At 38.8% G+C, this 25,291-nt stretch overlaps 1 protein-coding gene across 1 annotated transcript in view; it reads left to right on the forward strand.

The window, feature by feature from the left end:
- Positions 1–25,291, forward strand: part of LOC121238769 (tRNA ligase 1) — a 51,755-nt gene that overhangs the window by 15,262 nt on the left and 11,202 nt on the right. Inside the window, exons 12-18 of the mRNA XM_041135792.1 lie at positions 815–975; positions 1,129–1,160; positions 2,394–2,560; positions 16,639–16,718; positions 17,434–17,499; positions 17,615–17,904; positions 22,937–23,044. Of these exons, the coding sequence (XP_040991726.1) occupies positions 815–975; positions 1,129–1,160; positions 2,394–2,560; positions 16,639–16,718; positions 17,434–17,499; positions 17,615–17,904; positions 22,937–23,044 (904 nt within the window). The remainder of the gene's footprint in view (positions 1–814; positions 976–1,128; positions 1,161–2,393; positions 2,561–16,638; positions 16,719–17,433; positions 17,500–17,614; positions 17,905–22,936; positions 23,045–25,291) is intronic.

Consider the following 25,291-nt stretch of genomic DNA (forward strand, 5'->3'; position numbering starts at 1 on the left):
CGTTTCTCTTGACCAAATTCCGATAGGGTGAAAAAACTCCCATAGAAGTTACGTGCCGTTGCACCACCAATACCTGAGCACCATTTCTTCGGGTTCTGAGAAAACCAGAGGTCCCCTCAAAGGCAATACCTTCCTTCACCATGACATTCAGCCATCCCAGCGAGGCCTGATCAATGAATATATGATTCACAGCACGACAACTGCTCTCTGTGATTCTCCACCACCTTGCATTCATCTTCTTAAACTCAAAACATTTTTTATCAATAATAACATTCCTACTAGACCCCATCACAGCACAGCTACACATAATGAAACTGAATAACCTGAGCTAATCTACCACTAGCTAAGCAACACTAATCTCCAACCACCGTTGGCAAACCGACGGAAAGACACCATTTTTTTTTCTCAAGTGTATGGAGAGAGAAAAAACTTAAGAGAGAGAAAAGCAACTCTCAAAATCCATTGAAGATTTTAGCGAGATTAGAAGTGGAAGTTGATCTTTTCACTAAAGAAGTAAAGGTGAACAAACAGATAGTTCGAGTTGTATAGGAGTCTTTATAGAGGAACAATGGGTTAGAGACTGTGTGGAGGGCTTACCTCTTAACAATATTGAGAGGGAGAAGATACTGGAGCTTTGAGGGACACGGGATGGGATAAGCTTCTAGTCTGCATGGGTTCACTATTTTTTACATTATATAATGGTTTCCAAACTATATAGCGTCTTTTGTTCGAATTGCCGAATGCTATAAGTGCTGTTTGTCTGACTCAGATGTTTCGTTTATCCTGTATTGATTACTTTTTTTTACTTGACCAGGAAATGATACGCTTGATGAGAGAAAAACGTTACCCTATCGCCTTTAAATGTTACCATAACTATCACAAAGTTGATTACATATCAAGTGACAACCTTTTTTACAAAATGGTCATTCACGTCCATAGCGACTCTGTCTTTCGGCGATACCAAAAAGAGATGAGGTCTTGTTTGAACTTACACTTGAATATTATTCAACTATAAACTTTGCTTAATTTCCTTTCTCACACTTTTCTAACTATCAAACTTGGTTCATGTTATTCTTCAACATTTTATGTCCTGTATTCCCCAAGTGATAAATATTTGGTATGTTCCAGGCTTAAACCAGCATTATGGCCATTATATAGAGGTAAACATCTTCCTCTCTGCATATGATAATCATAATTTATTTTTGGTTTATAATCTTATACCTGACACTTCATGTTCTTTTCCTGGACTTTTTGGTGTGGCTATTATGTTAATAATGTTCACGATACACGTGGAACTTAGATATTTAGGCCTCGTTTGGGGAATGAGATGAGTTAAGAAAGATAAATCTGTGAGTAGTAGTGAAATGGTTTGAGTTAAGATGTTTTATTGGGTTTTGAGAAAGGAGAGAAAAAGTTGAATAAAAATATTGTAAAGTTAAAATATTGTTAGAATATAGTTTTTTAATATTATTTTTGTTTTGGAATATGAAAAAGTTGATTTTTTTTTTTTTTGTGTTTTGTTTGATGATCAGATGAAAAAGTTGAATATTTGAAATTGAAAAGTGTTTGTATTTGAGTGATGTTTGGGAAGGAGATGAGATGAGATGGGTTCCCAAATGAGGCCTTAATCTCTTATCAGCAGTGTTCTCTAGGTGGCTGTAATGCGTTTTTCTGCAGCAATGCTTTTGTGCCCACAAAAGAATAGAAGTAAATATGGATCCTGTGAAAATGATGACCTAGTTATATGCCAATAAAACTCGTTGGAACTCATCATGGCTTGATAATTTGTGTTGTAAACCTAGAAAGAATGTGATGGACTTGTCAATTGTAGAAGACTTGCAAGGGATATAAACAAATCTTAAGTATTAAAGCTTATTAGTGCTTCACATTATTTGTCTAAAAAGCAATCTGCACCTCCTGGTGTTTTTCAAATTTTTTCATCAGTAGATGTATGTTTTTCCCATAGCATCATACATTGGAACCACTCCAATCCATATTAATAGAGACAATATTATAGTTGTGCCCATAAAGCTTCAGATAAGTACTGGTAAAGAAGTAATGAATGAGGAAGTCAAATGCATTTAGTTGTATTTCCTTTTTAATTCCTTGTTTTGATTTTGGGACTTCCGTTATTTCTGACTGAAAAGTTTAAGTACAATAGCCTTATGTGGCTTTTGTGTATTGATAGACCCATTTAATTTATTGAAAGAGTGTATGCTGTCCCCCAATGAGGTATCAACTGGTATATATTTATAGATGCTAAGACAATGCGTGGTGGGCTGCTGTGCAAGTATCATTCTGCATAAATGGTGCTCACTTTAACAGAATGATATTCAATACATCTAGTCTGCTGCGAGGTGTAAATCTTTTACTAACGTTTCATATCTGCTCAGGCTTCTTTATTGACATTAATTTATTCAAGGCAAACAAGGAGAGAGCTGCTGAAATTGCTAAAAGCAATATTATGGTAGAAAATGGTAGCAGTAGCACATTGGGAAAAGATGGATTGGCTGATGAAGATGCAAATTTAATGATCAAACTGAAATTTCTTACTTATAAGGTACTAAAAGTTCTTAAGGTATCTGTTTATAAAAGTCTCAATGGATATACAATCATGCTTTAGATGTTTAATTAGCATGTAGAATTGTTGTAGGATAGTTCTGCATCCTTCTCTCTAACGCATACTTTTCTTTAATAAATACTTCTTCCAAGTATATGCTGATTTATTATTTTATTAAATAATTATGCACTTGTGTTTGCTAACATGCACACAATATTTAAATTTGTTATTGCATGGTCTAATGCCTTAGTGCTGTATTGGGCAGGGAAAATATCCTTCTAGCAGCCGAAGTCTAATGCTTTGTTTCCCACCATATCTAGGAACACTTCTTTTGGGATAATTTATAAATTCACTAAAAAATGGAACAAATAAGTATGTGAAATCTCCAGGTGTTAACCTCTTGGAAGACCTTTAAGTTTTGCATTTCTTCATCTGAGTATGTATTTGTTAAGCGTCTGTAATATTTTCGGTGTAGGATGGGTTTCAAAAAACACTTACTAATTAAAACCAAGTTTTTTGTGTTATCGTTGGAGGGGGGAAGCTACTTTCGTATTACTGAAAGAAGTAGATGGTTTTCAACCATGCCAGTGTTTGTTGGTTGGCAATTACGGTGGAAGAGTGCAATCATTCAGGGGGTAGGAAGGAGTTTTTAAGACTTTTCGTAGTGGGTCTTTGTCACTTGTTGCCATTCGGCATTCCAATACTTACGGACGCTACTTAAAAGTCACCGAGTATGGTGGTAATGGGTGTCGAGGTATGCTTGTGTTCCAGGAAGGGATGGAAGGTAGAGGGTGGAAAAGCCTCTCCATGGAGATGAAGTGTGCTCTGTATAGCCCCTCCAAGGCTCCAGTGGTGGGTCAGGGTGATGGGAAAGGGAAGGAGTTGGGAAGGCATGCTAGGACGTGCACTGAGGTTGCGATGGGAGGTAGAGCAGAAAGTAGGGTGGCGGTGCATGGTGGTACAGGCATCCTTTGGTGTCACAAAATGGAGAAAAGGACAAAAAGCAAAGGGTAGCAGGGGAGTGTTCCTTTGCAGAGAGGGATGGTCGCAACTTTGTACCTGGAAAAGATAGAGGTGGTCTGTCCGATATCTACACGGTGGAAAGTGTGGGGCAAAATGTCCTATTTGAGCTGAAGGAAGAGCTGGCTTGCGTGAAGGAGCTGCATTGTTTGAAGAAGTCTATCGAAGAGTTGCTAGGCAGAGTGGATTGGGATTTAAATCCTAGCCAGGGCTTGGGCCTGGGCTAAGGAAATGCTAGGTTGGGGTCAAGTCAGTGTACGAGGCTTGAAAAAGGCAAAGTTAAGATGGGCTTGGGCCGGACACACCCCTTCCCAAACTTGGATAGTGTCTGAAAAGAAATGGGCTTACACCCATTCAGGCCCAAAGAACTATCCATTTTGAAATGGGTTCAATGTCCTCCTCTGGGCCTGAGGTCATATCGTCACAGCGGCCAGGGGTGCCACCATCCCCTCACTGGCATTGTCTGAGGTAGTTTTCGACAACCCATGTGCCGGAACCCTAGCGTTGCCATTGTATGAAAAGGTTGGAAAATCGCGAATGCCATCTTTTGGTGGGCCAAAGCTCTATGGGTTGACATAAACTTGTGCGCTGGCATTGTCTGGGCAACTTTCCGTTACTGTGGACATAAGGGAGACGTCACTGTTGCCGGCAACAGAGCCTATGCATTAGAGTGTGGCGTCAAGGGTTCGGGAGTGTGGGGAAATCACTCAAAAAATTTTGCAGGAGTCCTCTGGGCAAGAGCTCAATCTCAATGCAGTGAAGAGGAATATTTTGGCACCAGAAAAAGACGTAGCCTTCGAGATAGCCATACTAATCGAGGGACACTCAACGGGGTTTCAGTAGCAAGGGGAAGCATCATAGAAATGGTTGATGGAGAGGGTTGAGCAGGAGAAATGGCTATAGATGTATGAGAAGGCAGAAGGGGAAGGAACATTGATCTTATTTGGGTCCAACATGATTCCAACAGTGGGTGAGGAGTTACATTAGAATGAGGAAGGCATATTCCAACACGATTCAACACGCAGCACAAGGGAGATTCATCAGATTGGGCCAGAGGAAACTGGGGATGATTCTATCCCTATTTATACTCTTCCTCCTTGTTTGTCTTCAGATTGGGTCATGTAAAAAGTGGAGGAAATTCAGAGATGTGTAGGGATCTCCTGTGAGGGCTTTGAAGATCAATTCAAGGCACTTTTCACAACAATTGAGGCAGGACATTATCATCATGGAATGGGGTCAAAACGAAAGAGAGAATTGAGGAGGCTATCTTGGTCTATTAATTATGTAGGAAAGGAGGGGAGTGCAAGCCGAGGAAGGAACAAAGGGAGGGTTGTAGTAGTTGATAAATGAAGCCCAAAATTCTACTTTGGAATGTTAGGGGGTTGAATGAGATAGACAAAGGCCTCCGAATAAGAAATTTGTGGACATCTTGTGCTTGATGGAGACTAAGCTAAAGCTTATCACAAAAAGTATTATTCGAAGTATTTGGGGCTGTTAGCACGTAGGGTGGTCATATTTACTCTCAAATGGGGCATCAGGTGGAGTGTTGATAATGTGGGATAAAAGGGTGGTGGAGAATCTCGACGAGTTTGTAGGGGAATACTCGGTGAGGTGTTCTTTTAAAAATTCTGAAGATGGTTTTTTGTGGGCCTTTGCTGGGGTTTATGGTCCTAATTTGGATAGCGAGAGGTGGTTTCTCTGGAAAGAGCTAGCAAGATTGTGTACTTGGTGGGATGTCCCGTGGTGTATTGGAGGGGATCTCAATGTGACAAGGTTTCCGAGTGAGAGATCGGGGGAGGGATGACAAAACCATGCAATGGTTGAGTTTTCTGATTTCAGATTTGAGTTGGAGCTTATGGACATTCCTCTTATGGGGGTACATATACATGGTCTAATAATCATGCCTGGTCTAGACTGGACAAATTTATTATATCCCTAGCATGGGAGATGCACTACCCAGTTGTATGCCAGAAAAGACTATAATGGATATATTAGGATCACTTTCCTGTAATGTTGGATTGTGAAGGCATCCAAGGAGGAAGAAGACCCTTTAAATTTGAGAATATGTGGCTAAAAATTGATGGGTTTGTCGAATTGATTAGACAATGGTGAGCTTATATTAGTTATAGGGCACTCTGAGCACCATATTGGCTAGTAAGTTGAAAGCTTTGAAGAAGGATTTGAAGACATGGAATGAACATTTGGTAATGTAGAATTTCAAAAGAAGTCCTTATTACAAAGAGTTACAAAGATTGGAAGGTGTAGAAGTAGAGAACACTCGCAAAGACCAAGTCATTTCCGAATTAGAAAGGGTGACTCTAATGGAATCTTGGAGACAAAAATCAAGGGCATTGTGGCTTAGGGAGGGGGACAAATGCACAAAGTGTTTTCATCGGGTTGCAAACTCACATAGGAGGAATAATGCCATTTAGACCATGACCATAGATGGCTGTGTTTCTTCAGACCAGCCAGCGATAAAGGGTTTCATTGCTGGACATTTTGAAGATTTGATTTTGGAACTCTTTGAATGGAGGCCTAGCTTTTGAGGCCATTGATCAAACTAGTATGGCTTGGTTGGAGAGATCCTTTGAAGAGGAAGAGGTACAACAAGTAGTCAGAAAAATGAATAAAGACAAAGCTCCGGGCCTTGATGGTTTTACTATGGCACTTTTTCAGACGTGTTGGGAGGTGGTGAAAGGGGATGTCATGCAGGTTTTTCATGAATTTTTCTCTTTTGGGAAATTTGAGAAGAGTTTAAATGCTACATTTATTGCACTTATCCCTAGAAAGGTAGGTGCAATAGAGGTGCATGATTTCCAACCTATTAGTCTTGTGGGTTGTATGTACAAGATAATATCAAAAGTTCTTTCTAATAGGATGAACACAGTTATGGATAAAATCATCTCTAAATCTCAAAATGCATTTGTTAGGGGTAGACAAATATTGGACTTGGTTCTCATCGCTAACGAATATTTGGACAGCAGGATCAAGTCAAGAGTCCCGTGTATTTTACGCAAATTAGACATGGAGAAGGCCTATGATCATGTTAATTGGGAATTCCTTTTTTATTTGTTGAGGAGATGTGGTTTTGGGGAGAGATGGAGGGTGTGGATGAGGCATTGTGTGTCAACGATTTGCTTCTTGGTCTTGGCAAACGGTGATCCTGTGGGTTTCTTTAACAGCTCGGGGGTTTGCAACAAGGAGATCCACTATCATCCATCTTATTTGTTGTTGTCATGGAGATCCTAAGTAGAATGTTGTCGGCTTTAGTGGAGGGTGGCTTTTTCTCAGGTTATTCAGTGGGGGGTACTAACCATGGTGCTACCATTATATCGCATCTTTTGTTTGCTGATGATGTGCTATTATTTTTTGAGGCAAATCTAGGTCATCTTCAATCTTTAAAGGCTATTTTGCTGTGTTTTGAAGTGGTTTCCGGGTTAAAAATAAATCTCTCTAAAATGAAGATGGTGGTTGTGGGTAATGTGCGTTATGTCAGGGGCTGGCTAATATATTGGGATGTGTGGTCTCTTTGCTACCTATGAAATTCCTTGGCTTTCCGTTGGGAGTTTCATTCAAAGCCAAGACTATTTGGGATGAGGTGTTAGAGAAAATAGAGCGTAGGCTGGCTGGGTGTAAACGGTTGTATTTGTCTAAAGGGGGTCAGATTACACTAATAAAGAGTACCATTTCAAACCTTCCCACATATTTCTTGTCATTATTTCCTCTTCTAGCTAGTGTTGCCTTTTGGATTGAGAAGCTTCAATGAGATTTTCTGTGGGGTGGACTTGATGATGAGTGTAAGTTCCATTTAGTTGGGTGGGACAAAGTGTGCTCTCCCTTGAGGTGTGGTGAATTGGGGGTTTGCAATGTGAGGGCCTTCAATAAGGCTCTTCTTGGGAAGTGGCTATGGAGATATAATTATGAGAGGGCAGCACTATGGAAGATGGTGATTGATACTAAGTATGAGAGCATAAGGGGGGGTTGGTGCTCTAATGAAGTTAGGGGGGCATACGGAGTGGGGTTATGGAAGCATATTCAGAAAGGTCGGTGGTCTTTCTCTAGCAACACTAGGTTGTGTATGGGGGATGGTAATAGAATCAGTTTTTGGCATGATGTATGGGTTGGAGATATGGCTCTTAAGGATGTCTATCCCTCTATTTTCAGAATTGCAAGGGAACAAGATGCTTTCATGGCTGACTTGCGGGAAATTACTAATGGTTCATAGCAATGTAATGTTAGCTTCATTAGGGAGGCCCATGATTGGGAAGTAGGTGTCTTGGTGGAGTTCCTTATCTTGCTCTACACCATTAGTCCTGCTGTTACAGCGGCGGATAAATTGGAGTGGTGGCCTTCCAAGAAAGGCAAATTTTTTGTACGCACTTTTTATTAGACTCTTACTGTCCAAGGAAGGAATCATTTTCCTTGGAAGAACATTTTATGGAGTAAAGCACCTCCAAAGGCTTTTTTTTTGCTTGGATAGCAGCTTTAGGGAAGATTTTGACTATTGATAATTTAAGAAAACGTGGGCTTATCATCATCGACTAGTGCTGTATGTGCAGAAATAGTGGTGAAACAGTGGATCATTTACTTCTACATTGTGAGTTTGTAAGGACCATGTGGAATTATTTTTTCAGCAAAGTGGGATTTGCATGGGTTATGCCGGGGAGGGTGGTTGAACTACTAGCTAGTTGGAGAGGGATCATGGGACACCACAGATTGTAGCTGTGTGGAAGATGGCTCCCATTTGTATATTATGGTGTTTCTGAAGTGAAAGAAATGATAGAAATTTCGAGGACTGTGAGCGCTCCTTGGAAGAGTTTAAGAGTTTTTTTTGAAAGACTTTATATTTATGTGGGCCATTGTTTTAGATTTAAATGGTCTCAGTTTCCATGATTTCCTTGTAACCATTTCTCGTTCCTAAATAGGTGTAATCACATGTATACCTCCTATGTACTTGGGCTATGCCTATTTTTATATCAATAAAATATCTTCTTATATATAAAAAAAAAAATTGTATTTGTTAAGCTCTTTCTATAGCATGTGCAGTTTTTGGATTTTCTTATTAGATGACCTTTGGATATTCTCATGATTTCGGCTCTAGTTCCTTTACCATAACAATGAAAACTCAGCATCCTTTCTTTTTGAATGGTTTAATTAATCATCAATACAAGTATATTTTTAGTGATAGGTGTGAATTCGTTTTCTAAAATCTGCAGAAGGTTTCCTAGATTTGTTTTTCATTGTCACAAAGCTATTCAAGATGGAGGCAGAGATCGTATTATCTGTGGTTCACCTTATAGAAAATAGCAGGGGTGCTTGTCGCTTGATGTCTCTTGTAATCAGTGTACAGTGGCAGGTTGCATTTGTGGTAGGGTTACAGTGAGCAGACTGTAGGGAGTCTGAAGATGTTACAGGTGGGGAACAAAGCATTTCTTCTCCAACGTTGTGCTAATAGACATGATCGATTTTTGGCCCTTTTAGAGTATGTGGAGGAAGTTGAAGGGGGGGTTTTGGTTATATTGTAAGGTAGAGATGGCAAAGGGTAGACTGGTTTCTGTGCTGAACTCATTGCTTGTTTTCCAATCTTTTCTTGGGGATGGGTATTGTTCGCAGCCGCATCCCAAGTCTTCGGGTGGTGTTTCAATGGCTGTAAGGGAAGAAACAACAAGGTGGATCGGAATACAACTGGTTCAAGGAAGGTGGGAGTGCCGTCATATGTAGACTCTCTCAAGGTAGAGTTTGAGCTTAACACATCCAATTCATCACAGGGGGTAATCTGGGTACCAAATTTAATGGGTTGGTAGGTGTTGGTGGTGGAGCCATAACGACAAATACAAAAGTTCTAAATTTCCAGTTGGAGTAAAACCGTTGGTGGCTTTGAGACATTTGTAGAGTAGAGTTTTTTTTCATCTCTTTTGTGTATAGAGAGTGCCGAAAAGAATAAATAAGGGGTTTCTTTGGGTGTTGGTTCCTGTAGGCAGCTATCTTCGGGCAGCCCATAGAAAAGGGCGGTACAGGTGATAGCTCTCGGGTTGAGCTCAGAATCAATTGGGTTTTGGTCAGGGGTTATGAACCAACTAGGGGCCAAATTTTTGAATTTGGTTTTTATTACAACTCAGGGTCGGGGAATTTGATACCTCTCTTCCACTTTTATCTTCTATGAATTAGGGGGTGTGGGGTAGCCCAAGCAGGGGGAAGATTACTGATTTGTCTCCAAAGGTACATACTTGGGGAATCAAGCTCTTTGTCGATGACTACAGGCATTCAAGAGGACCGAATGTGTTGTGAGCCTTTGGCTATGTGTCTGCCTTTGGCTAATGGGCTCTCAGGAACTTTTGATTGGAGTTTGCAAAAAGTCCGAATGTTTTATCAATTAGTGGGAGTTCCAGGTGATGAGTTTGATGAGGAACTTACTGCCTTGTTTGTAGCCATTGAGCCAGTGGAAACATGACAGACATGTCCTGTTGGCCTCAAACCAGATTCTAGAAGGTTAAGGGAGTTGAAATATTGACATGCTCCATTAACTATGAATTTAGAAATGGTAGCTCAAGTCGTGGTAGACTGGCAGTGATAAGGGGAAGGGCTCGAAAGTATTTTAATGAAGGTCCAGCTTTTTTCATGGATATTGTTAGGGGCTTAATTGAAAAGGGTAAGTGCTTCCTTGTTGGGAATTTGCTAAGAGCTTGGAGATTTGATACTATTTGGCTCCAAGAAATGAAGTTGAAACACGTTCTGAAGTACTGTGTGCATTTTATGGAGTGGTCAACATCTAGATTGGTGTTGCTTCGATTAGAAAGGACTTTGAGTGGTATTTTGTTAAGTGGTGATAGAAGAATGATAGTAATGAGTGTGAATGTGACTATTTCATGTTCTTTTTGGAATGTAGAAGACATGTTTGAGTGGACTTTTGCAGGAGTCTCTAGGCCTATCGTGACCATGCTTGGATGCTTCTTTGGCATGAATTGGCGGTCTTATGAGCTGGTGGACCATGCCTTGGGGTATCAGGGAAATTTTAATGTCAGCCATTTTCCTTGTGTAAAATCAGGTGCAGCTTGCATTTGTCCACCTATGTCAGAATCTTCATATCTTACATTTGAACAAAACCTTATTGATATGTCGATGGTGGGATGAGCTTTCACAAGGTCTAGTAATTGGGAACTTCCTACTTTGTCTAGATTGGATCATTTTTTTCAAATTCTGTGGGAAGTACACTTTCCTAGTGTGTGTCAGAAGAGGTTGGTTAGACTTTGCTTTTATTATATCCCTATTCTTTTGGATTGTGGGAATATTTAGGGTGGTAAAAGATATTCCATTTTCCAAGTCCTAAAAACATAGGGCTTTGTGGGAAAAGTCAAGTGATGGTGGGACTCTTAACTGTATTCAAGGATCTTGAAATTTTGTTTTGGCACAAAAACTCAAAGCTTTGAAAGGTGAATTATGAGTGTGGAAAAGAGAATAATGTTCTCTCTGTTGAGTTAATAGGCCTTGAAATGATTGAGAAAGATAGATCATTGTGGGAGGAAGAGAGTTTGAGAAGGCTGATGCTCTATGGTTGGGAATAATTTTAGAGGAGAGAGAGGTATGGGAGGTAGTGAAAGGGCTTAATGGAGATACGACACCTAGACTGGATATTCCATGGCTTTTTTTCAAACTTTTTGGAATGCTTTGAGGGAAGATGTTATAAAGTTGCTTTATGAGTTTTATTTGAAAGAAAATTTTAAGAAGCTACATCCATTTCATTCCAAAACAGCTAGGGTCAATGGGTATCAAGGATTTCAAGGCTATTAGCCTGGTGGGTAGTGTTTACAAAATTATGGCCAAGTTCTGGCAAATACATTGGATATTGAGAAGGCCTACAATCACGTGTACTTGGGATTCTTGATCGATTGGTTGGAAAGATGCAGATTTGGATAGAAATAGTGTGCTTGGACCACTTAGTGCATCTGGATCTCAACAATCCATTTTTCGGTGTTGGTGAACGATGCCCTATGGGTTTCTTTTGAAGTACTCGAGGTTTACGCAAAGGAGACCCTTTACATTGAGCTTCTTTGTGTGGAGCCTGGTTCTGTTTGTGGCAGCCTGGATGATGACCCGACCTGACAAGGATCTGTTGTGGTTTTTTGGTGTATTTTCATTGATCTGTTTTGGCTCTGAATAGGGTTTATAGTATTGTATTAAACCCTTGGCTGCTACACTGTATCTTTGATTATCAACTAAAATAAAATCCTCTGCAGTTTCGTGGACGTAGGCATGCTGCCGAACCATGTAAACGTTGTGTCATGTGTGATTGATTTTACTTTTGTTTTATCTGTTCTCATATCATTCCTAACACTTTATTCCCTATGCTTTTTGTTATTGTTATGAACGCTTTGCGAATGATTATTTCTGCTATGGTGCATAGTGGTCTCTTATCTGGCTTTACGGTGGGCACCAAGAGTGGAACAAGGATCAACATCTCTCATTCATTGTTTAGAGATGACACATAAGTTTTGTGAGGCCAACCATAACCATTGTTATCATTTGTGTTGCTTAATCCTGTGCATTGAAGCAATACCTAGGTTGAAGGTGAACCTGGCCAAGTTGTAATTGATTCCAGTTTGTAGAGTTGAGAATGTAACCAGTTTGGCTGAGATCCTTGGATGTAGGATCTCTACCCTGCCCATGATTTAATTTGGACTTCCCTTGGGAGCTGCCTTCAAAGCCAAAGCCATTTGGGATGGTATTATTGAGAAAGCTGTTGGCTTGAAATGGTTGTATTTATCCAAGGGTGGTAGAAACATGTTGATCAAAAGTGCACTGTCAAATTATCCCACCCACTAAATGTCTTTGTTTCCACTTTCTGTGGTAGTTGCCAATAGGCTTGAGAAACGTTTTTCTTGGTTTATGAGTAAAATGAAATTTTTATTAAAACAAGTAAATAGGCATGGCCCAATCACACAAGAATATACAAAAAAGAACACCCAGTTACAAGTTATTAGTAGCTAAAGAAGGATGCAAGCAACTCATGAAAACTAGCCCCATTAAATACAATAGAAAAAGCCCAAAGAAATTAGGTTTGGAAAAAAACACATATGAGATCATTCAAAGAGTGTTCTTTGTCTTTAAAGCTTCGTCCATTCCTTTCAAGCCAAATGAACTATATGAGACATAAAGCAATCATACTCCACACAAAAGCAATATGTGGATTGCCTAGAAGTCTTCTCCAACAAGCAAGAAGGTCCACCACCCTCCTATACATCACCTATGCAAATCCAGTCCTACTAAGAATATCATCCCATTGCACCCTTGCCATCTCACAATGAAGTAATAAATGATCCATAGATTCACCACTTCTTTTACACATAGAGAACCAATCCAAAACAAAGAGTCCATGCTTCCTCAGGTTGTCCATGGTCAAGATTTTTTGGAGGGAGGCAGTCCAACCAAAGAAAGAAACCTTATAAGGCACCTTACTCCTCCATATGCACTTCCAAGGAAAAGGATTATGGTTATAACATGACATTACCTTGTAAAGGGATCGGAACATTAAACTTCTTATTCCCATAATGCTTCCAAACCATCCTATCCACCTTGACACTACCAATGCTTGAAGCTTACACCAAGCTGAAAAGATTGGAAATAGCTCTAATTTCCCAATCCTGAGCAGCTCTCAGAAAGCTAATATTCCTTGTAGAATTGCTAGAGCTGTCCAAAAGATCTGCGCCCGATGCCTCCTGATCACAAGCAATCCAGAAAAAGGTAGGGCACATGGTCTTGAGGGCTGAATCACCGCACCAAGAATCATGCCAGAATCTGACCCTTCCTCCCTCTGACAAGCAAATCCTCTTGAGGGCTGTATCACCGCACCAATAATCCAGTTAGCTACACCTGCAGGCATTGGAAATAAGGATAGAAAGTTTTGTAGGAAGATTAGAAAGAATATCTTGATTTATGTGATTCTTCCTCCCTCTGACAAGCAAAACCTCTTCCAACTTGCCAACCTTGTCTCAATCTTCTGAGTCACTCCATTGCATATAGCATTCACCATACAGACTTGAGAAACTATGAAGAGATTTTTTATACGGGAGGAATATAAGTTCCGTATTTTGAAGTGGCCCAAGGTGTGTTTGCTAGTTGTAGAAGGAAGGTAGGAGTGAAAAACTTAATTCTCTTTAACTGAGCTCTCTTGGGTTATGGCATCATTCCTAAGAAAGAGAGAGCCTCTGACGGTGCTGATGGATACAAAGTATGGAAGCTTTGGGGTGGTTGGTGTTCAAATTTTGGTGTTTTTTCTAGAAGAATATTAGAAGTAGTTGGGTTTTTTTTCCTCACTAGATTTCTGATGGGTGAAGGGTCCAAGATCTGCTTTTGGCATGATGTGTGGTGTGGGATCAGTCCTTGAGAAACATCTTCCCGGAGTTATTCAAATCGCTTGTAAAAAGGATACTTATGTGGTAGATCATTGTCATGTTGCATGGCTCTACTCAATGGAATGTATGTTTTGTCAAGGAGGCTAATGATTGGGAGGTGGGCCTCTTCTGAACATTCTTTGATTGGTTGTATTTGTGGACTTATGGCGAAGACATTGGTTTAGGGCCAAAGAAAGGAGTTTTCAAAGTAATATCATTTTAAATGTGCTGTATGTTCAAGGAAGGACTCATTTCCCATGGTAGATCGTTTGGAAAAACAAAGCCTCCCCTGGAGTTGCTTTTTCCCTTGAACAAGGGCTTTAGGAAAAATTCTTACCTTGAATAATTTGAGGAAGTCGGGTGTAGTGGTGGCTAATCATTGTTCCATATGCAAGAAGAGTGGAGAATCAGTGGGAGACGTTTTGCATTGCAAGGTTGCTAGCGTTCTAGTTTTTTACCTTGTTGGCATAATTTGCTTTATGCCTTTCTAAGTCTTCAAATTTATGCTGAGGAATTTGTGACACTTGTTTGACATGAATCTATTTTAATATTCTTTTCCTTGATAAGTAGAGTTTATTTAATATATTAACTCTTGTTTTTCGGAATGCTTGGTATGATATCTATGTTGGCGGCACATTTGTGTTTTACTAATTTTAGTTTTCAAGCTTTTCTTAAATTTTTACCTTTTATTTTTCTTAAGAGAACGGTACCCCATTATTCCTTTAAGCCCGTGTTTGGGTAGAGGTAATGTTCATCTACAGTAGTTTTTATCTGCAACAAAAACTTTTCCTGAACTTCTTCACCGACATACAAAATCTCTGTATTAACATATTTTACTTTTTCATAAAAAAATATATTAATTTTATTATGAAAACACCTCGATTAAAAAAAAAAAGAGAGGGGCAGCTACAAAATCGCAGCCACCCCTGTGGGTACCAAATCTCGGGTGGCCACCCACAGGGCGGCGACAATAGCCTCCCTTGTGGGTGGCTCAAATTGAGCAACCCAAGGGGGTGGCCACCATCGGCCACCCGATATTTTACAACCCATGGGGTGTGGCTGATGGTGGCCACCCCTGTGGGCGGCTCAGATTGGGTGCAGCAGGTAACCCTGTGGCAGCAGTGATTCTGCGGCTGCCCCATTTTTTTTTTTAAATTATGATTATGAAATTTCGAAAATTCATTATTTAAATATATTTTAAAACTCGGACCTACATTTTCACAAAAACCACTCAATGTTTTGCATCCAAACATTCCCCAAAAGCCCTCACTTTTGTTTGAGAAATGCCATGATTACAAATCCAAACACCTTGGTGGTTACAAAGACAGAAAAAAACAAAAAGGCCACAAGCAAGGTGTAAAAAATGAAATTAAAATCAACTGCTAAAAATTAAGAAACGTACAACTCCCTTCAACTAAAACAAAAAAACAAACCAGGGGGACTTCATGTACTGTAATTGCCACTTGCAATTGAGAAATTGAAACTACAAAACTGAAGTTGCAAACAGCATTTCTGAGCAAAATCTGGGCATAATCATTTACAACTATAACTGGAAGTCCAGCTTTGTCCATGATCAAGAAACCCTTTGCTTCCGTTGGTATGTTATGATATGCAAAATAATCTTTAGTAACTCCTCTAGCTAGTGGACACCATGGCTCGAAAAAACTGTTCAAATCAAACTGATTCAGTTGATACAAATTGAATTGGTAAAAAGCAGAACCGATTTTACTCAAATATCCTTATTTACAAATAAGATAAATAACCTTAAATTATATGGTCATGATAATGGTAGTATTGTGAGTCCCAAATCAAATACAAAATATTCATTTTTCTTCTAAATTTTTCTATTCAACCAAGTACAGAAAAGAATTCCATATTCAAAAAAGGAAAATAATAATTCTATCATTCTTACTGAACACAAGGATTAGAAAGTAACAGATGTTGAGTTCTCATATTGTCATATAACAAAAAGGAAAACACATCTTTGAATCTTAAGAGAAATACAATTTTCCAAGACTTGGTGAACTCGACCAGACCTTTCAGCCTTAACTACCACCCATGAAACTGATTCAAGCTCCCGATTCATGAAATTCAATTGCATACATAGTTGCAACCCACCTAGAATTGCTTTTACCTCCACCATGGTGTTTGTACCCTCTTCTTAATGATTTGGGATACCTGCTAAAAACTTCCCTTCTGCATTTCTAATCACCTCACCTCTATGCCCACTTAGTATCGGTTTCTGAAACTACCACGATTGAAACTGAGTTTAAGTTTTCTACAAGTGGGGTTAGTCCATTTCAAGAACCTCTTTTTACATATTTTGGTTAGTAGAATCTCTCGTATATTCTTTGTGTACTTGGGTAGTGCCTTTTTTTCATTAATACGTTCTAACTTAAAAAAAAAATCCTTTTTGGTCATTAATAAGTTCTAACTTAAAAAATCTAGGTGGGAATTCATTATAGGTGAGAGATGATTAGAAAGAAGGGCCCTTTAGATACTCCTGGCAGAATCTAACTCCAATTGATGCCAGATCTGGGGAGTTCAATTGCTCCTGTATAAAAAGTTACTCCTTGTTTTTTTAATTTTTGATGCTTCTCCCCTTTTGGAATTCTTATGTGATGTACAAAAAGCATGCATACTCATCTTGCTCTAATTTTTTCCTGGCAGTTGAGAACTTTTTTGATACGTAATGGCTTGTCAATTCTTTTTAAAGAAGGTCCAGCTGCTTACAGGGCCTACTACTTGAGGTAAGGTTCTGTGCAAGCTTTGAGTGCCAGATATATTTGAAATCTGAAATGAGACATTTAAAGGACAAGGCCTATTGATTCCTTGTTAGACCGCCTACATTTTATCATAATCTGGAGATTGAATGACCTAAAGGAACTATATGACTAACATTAAGTGTTCTTTTTGAGTTTCATTAAATTCTCAGAAGCTTGATGATAGGACTAAAAGATCCTGCTGTGATCCTCATTGAATAACTCTGTATTTATTTCGTGGAAGTGCTCCATGTTTAAATACTCATAGATCTCTGTTCACAATCTGATGTTGTGGCCATTTTTGGTTTTCATTATGGTGGAGCATAACCATACACTAACAGATGTTTTTTTGCAAGCTTCATCAGTTATTTTCCATGTAGGACTTTTGTTATGGCAGATTTTCCCCCTCATCGGTAGTTTTGAATTTCATGTCTGTATTTCCTCAATTAATATCAGATTTTACCATTGTACTTAAATAACATGTAAAATGATCAGTATTGTTTACCTGATGGTTTGCTGCTACTCTTTTGTTGTAATTCATCAATGGTGTTTGGACAGTTCTTGATAACATCGCGAGGTATATGTGTTTGTTGACATTATAATCTATTGTAATTGTTGCGTTGGTCTTAAAAGCTGTAATATTTGGCTGTTCTCTAAGTAGGCATTTTTGGTTAACAATTTATCCCTTAAAAAAACATTCTAGGCAAATGAAGACATGGGGCACGTCAGCAGGAAAGCAGAGGGAGCTCAGTAAGATGCTTGATGAATGGTAAGGCTTGTTTCCTTCTTTGTGTGCCCTTACTATTTTTCTTACTTAGATTCCTTTCGGAATTGGGTTTGTGCAGTTCAGCAAGTTGAATATTTTTCTTTCCTTTCACATTCAGGGCTGTGTTTATACGAAGGAAGTATGGGCACAAACAGCTGTCGCAATCCATATACCTTAGTGAAGCTGAGCCTTTTCTTGAACAGTATGCTAAACGCAATCCACAGAATCAGGCTTTGATAGGTTCTGCTGGTAACTTGGTAAGGACGGAAGACTTCTTGGCCATTGTTGACGGAGGTGTGGATGAAGAGGGTGATCTTCAGATGGAGCGGGAGGTAACACCATCAAGCCCCAGTCCTTCAGTAAAGGATACTGTTCCCAAGAAAGAGGGGTTGATCATATTCTTTCCAGGTAACAATATCTGCAACTGGCCTAAGCCTCTCTCTCTCTCTAATTTCTGTCTTTGAGGGAGTATTAAATAGCTTTGCTAACTTATTCAAGAAGAGAGATATGATCTAAAAGTTATTTTCCTGATTTAGAAGGAGTTATTTATATCTTTTCAATTCATTGGACTGTGTTTTTTGTTCCCAGGAGAGTCGTATATTGTGATAACAAAGTCGGGAGTTATGAGAAAAAATGAGCTTTGGGAATATTACAATAAAAGCTAAATGGCTTACATAATTTTCGTACAAGTACCGATAAAAAAAAAAAAAAAATTCGTACAAGTAATCCAATATTTTATTGAGCAACACAAAAGAAATAAGCCAAGTACATGGGACGTATAGAAGAGAAACACCTAATTAGAAATAGAAAAACGTACAAGAAAGTTATAAAAACTCAGCCCAATAAAATCTATAGTGGCTGCCCAAAGAAATAGGGTATTGAAGAAATAAATTTTGAATCCTTCCATTGTTTGCTTGTGGTCCTAAAATTTTTTGTTATTCCTTCCGCTCCAAATACACTACACTTGGCAGATTGGGATCATCTTCCACACTATCATTTTCGTGTTGTCATATAACCCTCTCCAATTTGCAAAGAGATGTACTTTCCTACTGAGCATAACCAATGCCAACCCAGTTCTACCAAAGAAATCGTTCCACAAGGCTTTGGTAAACTCAAAATGGAGTAAAATGTGGTCTACAGATTTTTCGTTTCTTTTGCACATACAGTAACAATCAATAATTACATTGATATGACATTTTCTTAGGATATACATGGTGAGGATCTTCCATAAGGAGGCTGTCCAAGCGAAGAAAACTGCACTTAGGGACGCCTTAGCTCGTCAAATACTCCTCCAAGGAAAAGGGTTATTGTCCCGAGGTACAAGGACTTGATTTAAAAAGTTAGTGAATTTCCTTTTCTTGGAAGGGGTCCAAAGGGTCTTGTTTATGCCTTCATGACATAATCGGTAGAGTACAAGACATCAATACTTTGTGAAGACACCATTTTTTTCTAGTGATGTGCCACTCTAGAAAAAAAATGAGATTTCACTAAGAGGAGCCATTGGATAAATATAATAGATCAGGCATTGAAGTCTCTTGCACACAAGCAATATTATACATCTATGAGAAAGCCTCGTTGAGGGCTCTGTCTGCCAAAGTTTTGAATTCCATTCGGATTTAAGTATTGAAACAGAATATTTTGGTACTAGTACATACTAGTGTACCTTTTCAACATAACCTTTACATATAATTATGTATGCGTATAGTACAAAAAAAAAAAATTACCATTTATTTGAAATTTTTTTAAATCATGGAAAATCAAACATAATACAAAAGATCCAAGAGCCCCTACAATGTTAATGCTATTGGTCTAGTCCTTAATGACTTTATCTTGGTGATTAGGTCAACTCACAAGTACGTTTCAATCTAATTGAAGGTGTAAAAAAGCCATTCTATAAGGCTGCACCGAAACCATCAAAATCGGTCGTACAGTCTAAGATCCATCACAACTGAAATCAATTATCAATACCAATAACAAAAATTTATCACAACTGAAACCATCAACACCAAATGTAATCCCAAAATCAAAATTCATCCTAAAGTCTAAATTCCATCACAACTGAAATCAATGATCAATCCCCCTGTATACTTGGCCCTTTATCTATTTTTGTGATTTACCGATAAAAAAAAAAGGTGATCGATCCTAATAACAAAAATTACATTAATCATACAAAGTTACAAACTCCAAATAAATTGAGTGGGACAGGCTGACCTCACCTTGGCTCTAAAATTTGATGAGCTACCGAGAGGTGATGCTGAGATGTAGTAGAGGGCGGCAGATGGGTAAACTGGCAACGTGTGGCCGCGGATGGCTGAGAAATAGTAGAAATTGTTAGGTGTAAAGTCTATACACGCAGATGTGTGTGTGTGTGTGTGAGAGAGAGAGAGAGAGAGAGAGAGAGAGAGAGAGTGTGGAGGTGGACTGCTGGGTGGGTGGAAAGCTATGGAGGAGTGGCTACTTGCTGGACTATGAGTGGCTGGAAGGTGTAGGCAGTTGGTTTGCAGTTTTAGGATTTGATATGAACTGGAAAAGGAAGAGCTGAAGAGGGGTATCAGGCTGGGGAAGATGGTGGTGGTAAAATCACTGGTTTGTCTATGTTTTTTATAAAAATTTCAAAACTGCCATCGCTCTTATTTCAGACCAAAATGTGCATTTCGGCTAGAATACTGAAATCTGACCAAAATGACTCGGAACAATTTAAAATGGCAAAATTTTTGGTCAAAACAGAATAAACTATCAACCCCTACCAAATACTGTTCCACCATGGAAAATTCCGACAGTTCTGGATGGAACGGAACGGAATTAAAAACCATACCATCTCCACACTATTGAGTCATGCCAAAATCTAATCTTAGAGCTATCACCCACCTTAAGTCTAATATGATTAGAATAGACCCCCAACCTTATGATAGTTTTCTATAACTGCACCCCAGGTAGTCGAAGTACCTCATCAGAACATCACTCTTCTCAAGCACAACTATATTTAGATTTTAGAGTCCACTACAGCTTTCCACAAGGCCTTCCTCTCATGTTAGACAAAAATCGAGAGCCTTATGGTTGAAGGAGGGGGAGAAATCTACCAAAATTTTCCACCGGATGGCAAATTCTCATAGAGGAACGATACCATCGAGACACTATTGGTGGATGGGGTGGCTACTTCAAATCAACCAACGATCACGGACCATATCGTAAAGTACTATGAGCAATTGCTTTCAGAAGAAGGTAAAGTAGACTATGAGCAATTGCTTTCAGAAGACTTTTCTTGTAGACTGACATTAGAAGGGCTTACCTTTGATGCACTCAAGTTGCACGGCTTTAGCAACCCTTCAAAGAGGTGGAGATCTGGAAGGCAGTAAAAACTAAAAGTATGGTGGGTGATAAGGCTCCAAGTCCGGGTGGCTTCTTTATGACTTTTTTTCAAACTTGTTGGGAAGTGATCAAAGATGACATCATCGGCGTCTTTCATGAATTCCATGAAAATGGAAGGTTTGAAAAAGTCTCAATGCAACTTTTATTGCTCTCATTCCCAAAAAACCTAGTGCGGTAGGGTAAAAGATTATCGACCTATTAGCTTGGTGAGTGAGATGTACAAGATCATGTTGAAGGTGTTGGCGAACAAATTGAGCTTGGTGATGGATAAGCTAATATCCAAGCTCCAACATGCCTTTGTTAGAGGAAGGCAAATTCTTGACTCGGTACTTATCGCAAACAAATGTTTGGATAGTAGACTTAAGTCGGGACTTTTGTGCAAACTAGACATGGAAAAAAGGCTTATGATCGGGTCAATTGGAGCTTTTTGCTCTACATGCTCGGGTGTTGTGGCTTTGGTTTGAAATGGTGATCATTGATTACTCACTGCATCTCAACAGCTTGTTTCTCTATCTTGGTGAATGGCACCCCCATGAGATTCTTCAAAAGCTCATTGGGTTTAAGACAAGGTGATCCCTCTTTCCCCGCTACTATTTGTTTTTGTAATGTAAGCCATTAGCAAGACAATCTCAAGAGTTCCTTAGTGGATTTCAGTGGGGGAGGCAAGTATATCTCACCTATTATTTGCTGATGACACCCTAATATTTTGTGGGGCCAAAAATCATCATATCCAAGCTTGGAGGGCTCTTCTTCTTTGCTTTGAAGCTACTTCGGGATTGAAGGTGTGACTTGACCAAATCAAAAGTAGTTCTAGTGGGAGATGTTGCTAATATGGAGGGCTTGGCTTCCATCTTGGGATGAAATATATCTCATTTGCTGATGAAATATCTTGGCATCCCCTTGGGTGCACCATTCAAATTGAAATCAATTTGGGATGATGTATTAGAGAAAATGGAGTGGAAACTGGCTAGCTGGAAGAGGATGTAACTATCCAAAGGGGTAGGGTTACTTAATTAAAAGTACTCTATCCAATTTGCCGACTTACTTCTTATCACTATCTTGCTTCCTACCAAGGTGGGCCAACGCATGGAGAAACTTCAGTGAGATGTTTTATTTATTTATTTATTTTTTTTTTGGGGGGGGGGGGGGGGGGGTGTACGATGAGTTTAAGCTTCACTTGGTAAAACAGGCCAGAGTAAGCTCCCATATTAGAAGGAGGACTAGGTATCAAGAATTTATAGGTTTTTAACAAGTCTTTGTTGGGCAGATGGTTCTGGAGATACCATCAAGAATAGGGGGACCTTGTGGAGAAACATCATAGACTCAAAGTACAGTGAAGCATGGGGAGGTTGATGCTCAAATGAGGTAAGCACATAAGAAGAGGATGGGATGCCTACTTTAGAAACACCGTAAGCACATAAGAAGAGGATGGGATGCCTACTTTAGAAACACCTGGTTTGAGGTGGGTGATGGACTCAAAATAAAATTTTGGCATGACATATGGTGTAGTGATAGGCCACTCAAGGAAGCTTATCTAGAAGTCTATGGCATAGCAAGAATGAAAGAAGCCTCGATTGCGGACCTGTTGGTTACATCAAATGGTGCTCCTCAATGGAATGTCACTTTTTTCAGAAATGCACATGATTGGGAGGTCGACACAATATCGGAGTTTTATGATCTCATATATTCCACTCGCATGAGGAGAGAAGTTGATGACAAGATTTTCTGGGGTCACTCCAAGAAAGGGAAGTTCACTGTCCACTCTTTCTATCAAGCCATGAACACACATACAGGTTTGTACAGAGTATTTTATTTTGTCCACCTTTATGCTGAAAGAAACAGGTTTGTATTTTATTTACTTGTGTCTCCTATTTGAAGCAATTTCTTGTGTGTTCTTCCTTTTAATACATCTGAATATTTTATGATGGATCTTCATTCTACCATATATAATTGCTTCTGACTTGGAACTGTTGATGGTATTGCATGCCTAGGTTTTCATTTTTTGCTATTGGAACTTTGGACATTGATTCTATGCATTTGTCAGAGATCCACATCTTCATTACCATTGCAGGAATACCTGGTTGTGCCAAGTCTGCACTTTGCAAGGAGTTACTAAATGCACCAGGAGGATTTGGAGATGATCGGCCTATCAGTAGTCTCATGGGTGACCTTATCAAAGGTATGACACCTTTCAGAAGATGTTTCAAATTGATGTCTTTTGAGTTTGGGTTAAGTATCTGTGGGAGATTTTAAAAAATCTCCATCTTGTTGGGTCTTCAAATTGGCAATGCCTCTAATCGTGTTCAGCAATCTGGTTATATTTTTCTCACTTGTAACTTGTGTTTTCATCATATCACTTCATCAATATCCAGTTTGTTGCTATATGGCTTTGCCTATTCTTTAATCAATAAAATTTGTTTAAAAAAAAAAAAAAAAAAAAAAAAAAAAAAAAATCAAGTTTATTGACCAGTTGAGCAGGTTAGAAATATTTTGTAGTTTGCATTAAGGTAATTTACAAAAAAACAGCGCCATATTACCACCATATTCTCAAACATACCTCTGAACCATAATTTGTGATAACTCACCACCGCTTTATCAGATCTCTGCGATAATTTGGTGCGATAATGCTGCCTGACTGTTCAACAATTTCCTTTTTAGACTTCTGACCCAGTAGAAGTTGAAACTAGGATATTTCTTTTTTGGCTGAACCGGTTTCCAAGCCAAACCAGTCTCCAAAGTCCAAACCTATGGGTTGGTTGGTTTATCATTATCACAGGCATATATTTCTCGAGAATGATTCATTACTTTGAGTAATTGAAAGAACTGTTCAGAATTCACAAGGTTTGTGACGTGATTTGAAATCAAGGTGTACAAACTTTTTGGTGAATGACTCACTGATCTTGGTTTTAGCAGGATATGATGTCCCAAGCTTCAAACGACATGTTATTGCTTCTTCTATCGGTCAAGATTCTTTTTATTTTTTACTTGGAGTCTTTGATAAGATCTTGTAGAAGGAAGGAGCAATGGTGTTCCTTGAGAACTGCATTTTACAAGTTTCAGTGAAACACTTGATAATGCCAACACAAGATACAACTGACAACTTACTGGCTTTCCAAGTAGAGTAGTAGCATGAGAGTTGGAAACAATGATCTGAGAGACTGAGGAGTGAACTGTGAGAGATATTAGGCATAGGGTTTGCAATCTGCCCACTCAAGAGAAAGCTAAGAGGGATAAATGGATACGGAGGAACTAGGGCCTTCATCTCATAAGTTATATATTTAAAACATAAACCACATTATTTCATATAAATTTCCTTTCTACTTTTAATCCAATTCCCGGTTGGAGCTGAACTTAATTTGGCTAAACTGGAGTTAGTCATGGTTGAACCTGTTGAAAAAAGTCTTTCAAGATTCCATGGGGGTCTTTCAAGAATTCCATGAAAATGGAAGGTTCGAAAAAAGTCTCAATGCAACTTTCATTGCTCTTATTCCAAAAAAAAACCAAAGGTGGTTGAGGTTAAGGGTTATCACCCTATTAGCTTGGTGAGTGAGATGTATAAAATCATCTCACAAGTCTTGGCGAACTGATTAAGCATGGTGGTGGAGAAAGTAATATCAAGGCCTCAAAATGCCTTTGTGAAGGGGAGGCAAATACTCGATGCGGTGCTTATTGCCAACGAATGTCTGGATAGTAGACTTAAGTCGGGAGAGCCGGGGCTTCTTTGCAAACTAGATGGAGCTTGATAATACTTTATCAGGTCAATTGGCCTATGATAGTAGACTCAAATCGAGTCAACTGGAGCTTCTTACTCTATATGCTTGAGAGATGTGTTTCGGGGTGAAGTGGTGCTCGATAAGGGTGGCAATATGTGACATGACTCGTGAATCCAATAAGAACACGACACAAAATTAGCGGGTTTGGGTTCGATATAAATGGGTTCGGGTCAAAACGGGTCGACCCGTTAACACAATTAATAAACAGGTCAACCCACTTAACCCAAAATCAACCCGAAATAACCAATTTAGATTTTTGTTCAAAATTATAATTTTATTATTGTTGAGTTGTAATATTAGTATTTCTCAAAATACTTATATTTTTATTGTTAGGATTGTAATTCTGGACCTATGCTTATATTTATTATTGTAGGGTTTGTAATATTGGTTTTATTATAGGTTAAAATTTGAAAAATATTGATATTTTTTATTAGTAGGCAGTCTTATTGTTTTTTAGATAGTGACTACCAATAAATATAGATTTTAACTTTTATGTGAAATTATGTTAACCAGATTAAATGAATTATGTATTAGTTCAACCCATTTACATGAACAGATTAAATGAATTATGTATTAGTTCAACCCATTTACATGAAACGGATTGAAATGAGTCGTGTCGCGTTGACCTATTTCTAATTAATTATTAAACGGGG

The sequence above is a fragment of the Juglans microcarpa x Juglans regia genome, chromosome 7D, assembly GCF_004785595.1.
Source record: "Juglans microcarpa x Juglans regia isolate MS1-56 chromosome 7D, Jm3101_v1.0, whole genome shotgun sequence".
Taxonomy (NCBI): Eukaryota; Viridiplantae; Streptophyta; class Magnoliopsida; order Fagales; family Juglandaceae; genus Juglans; species Juglans microcarpa x Juglans regia.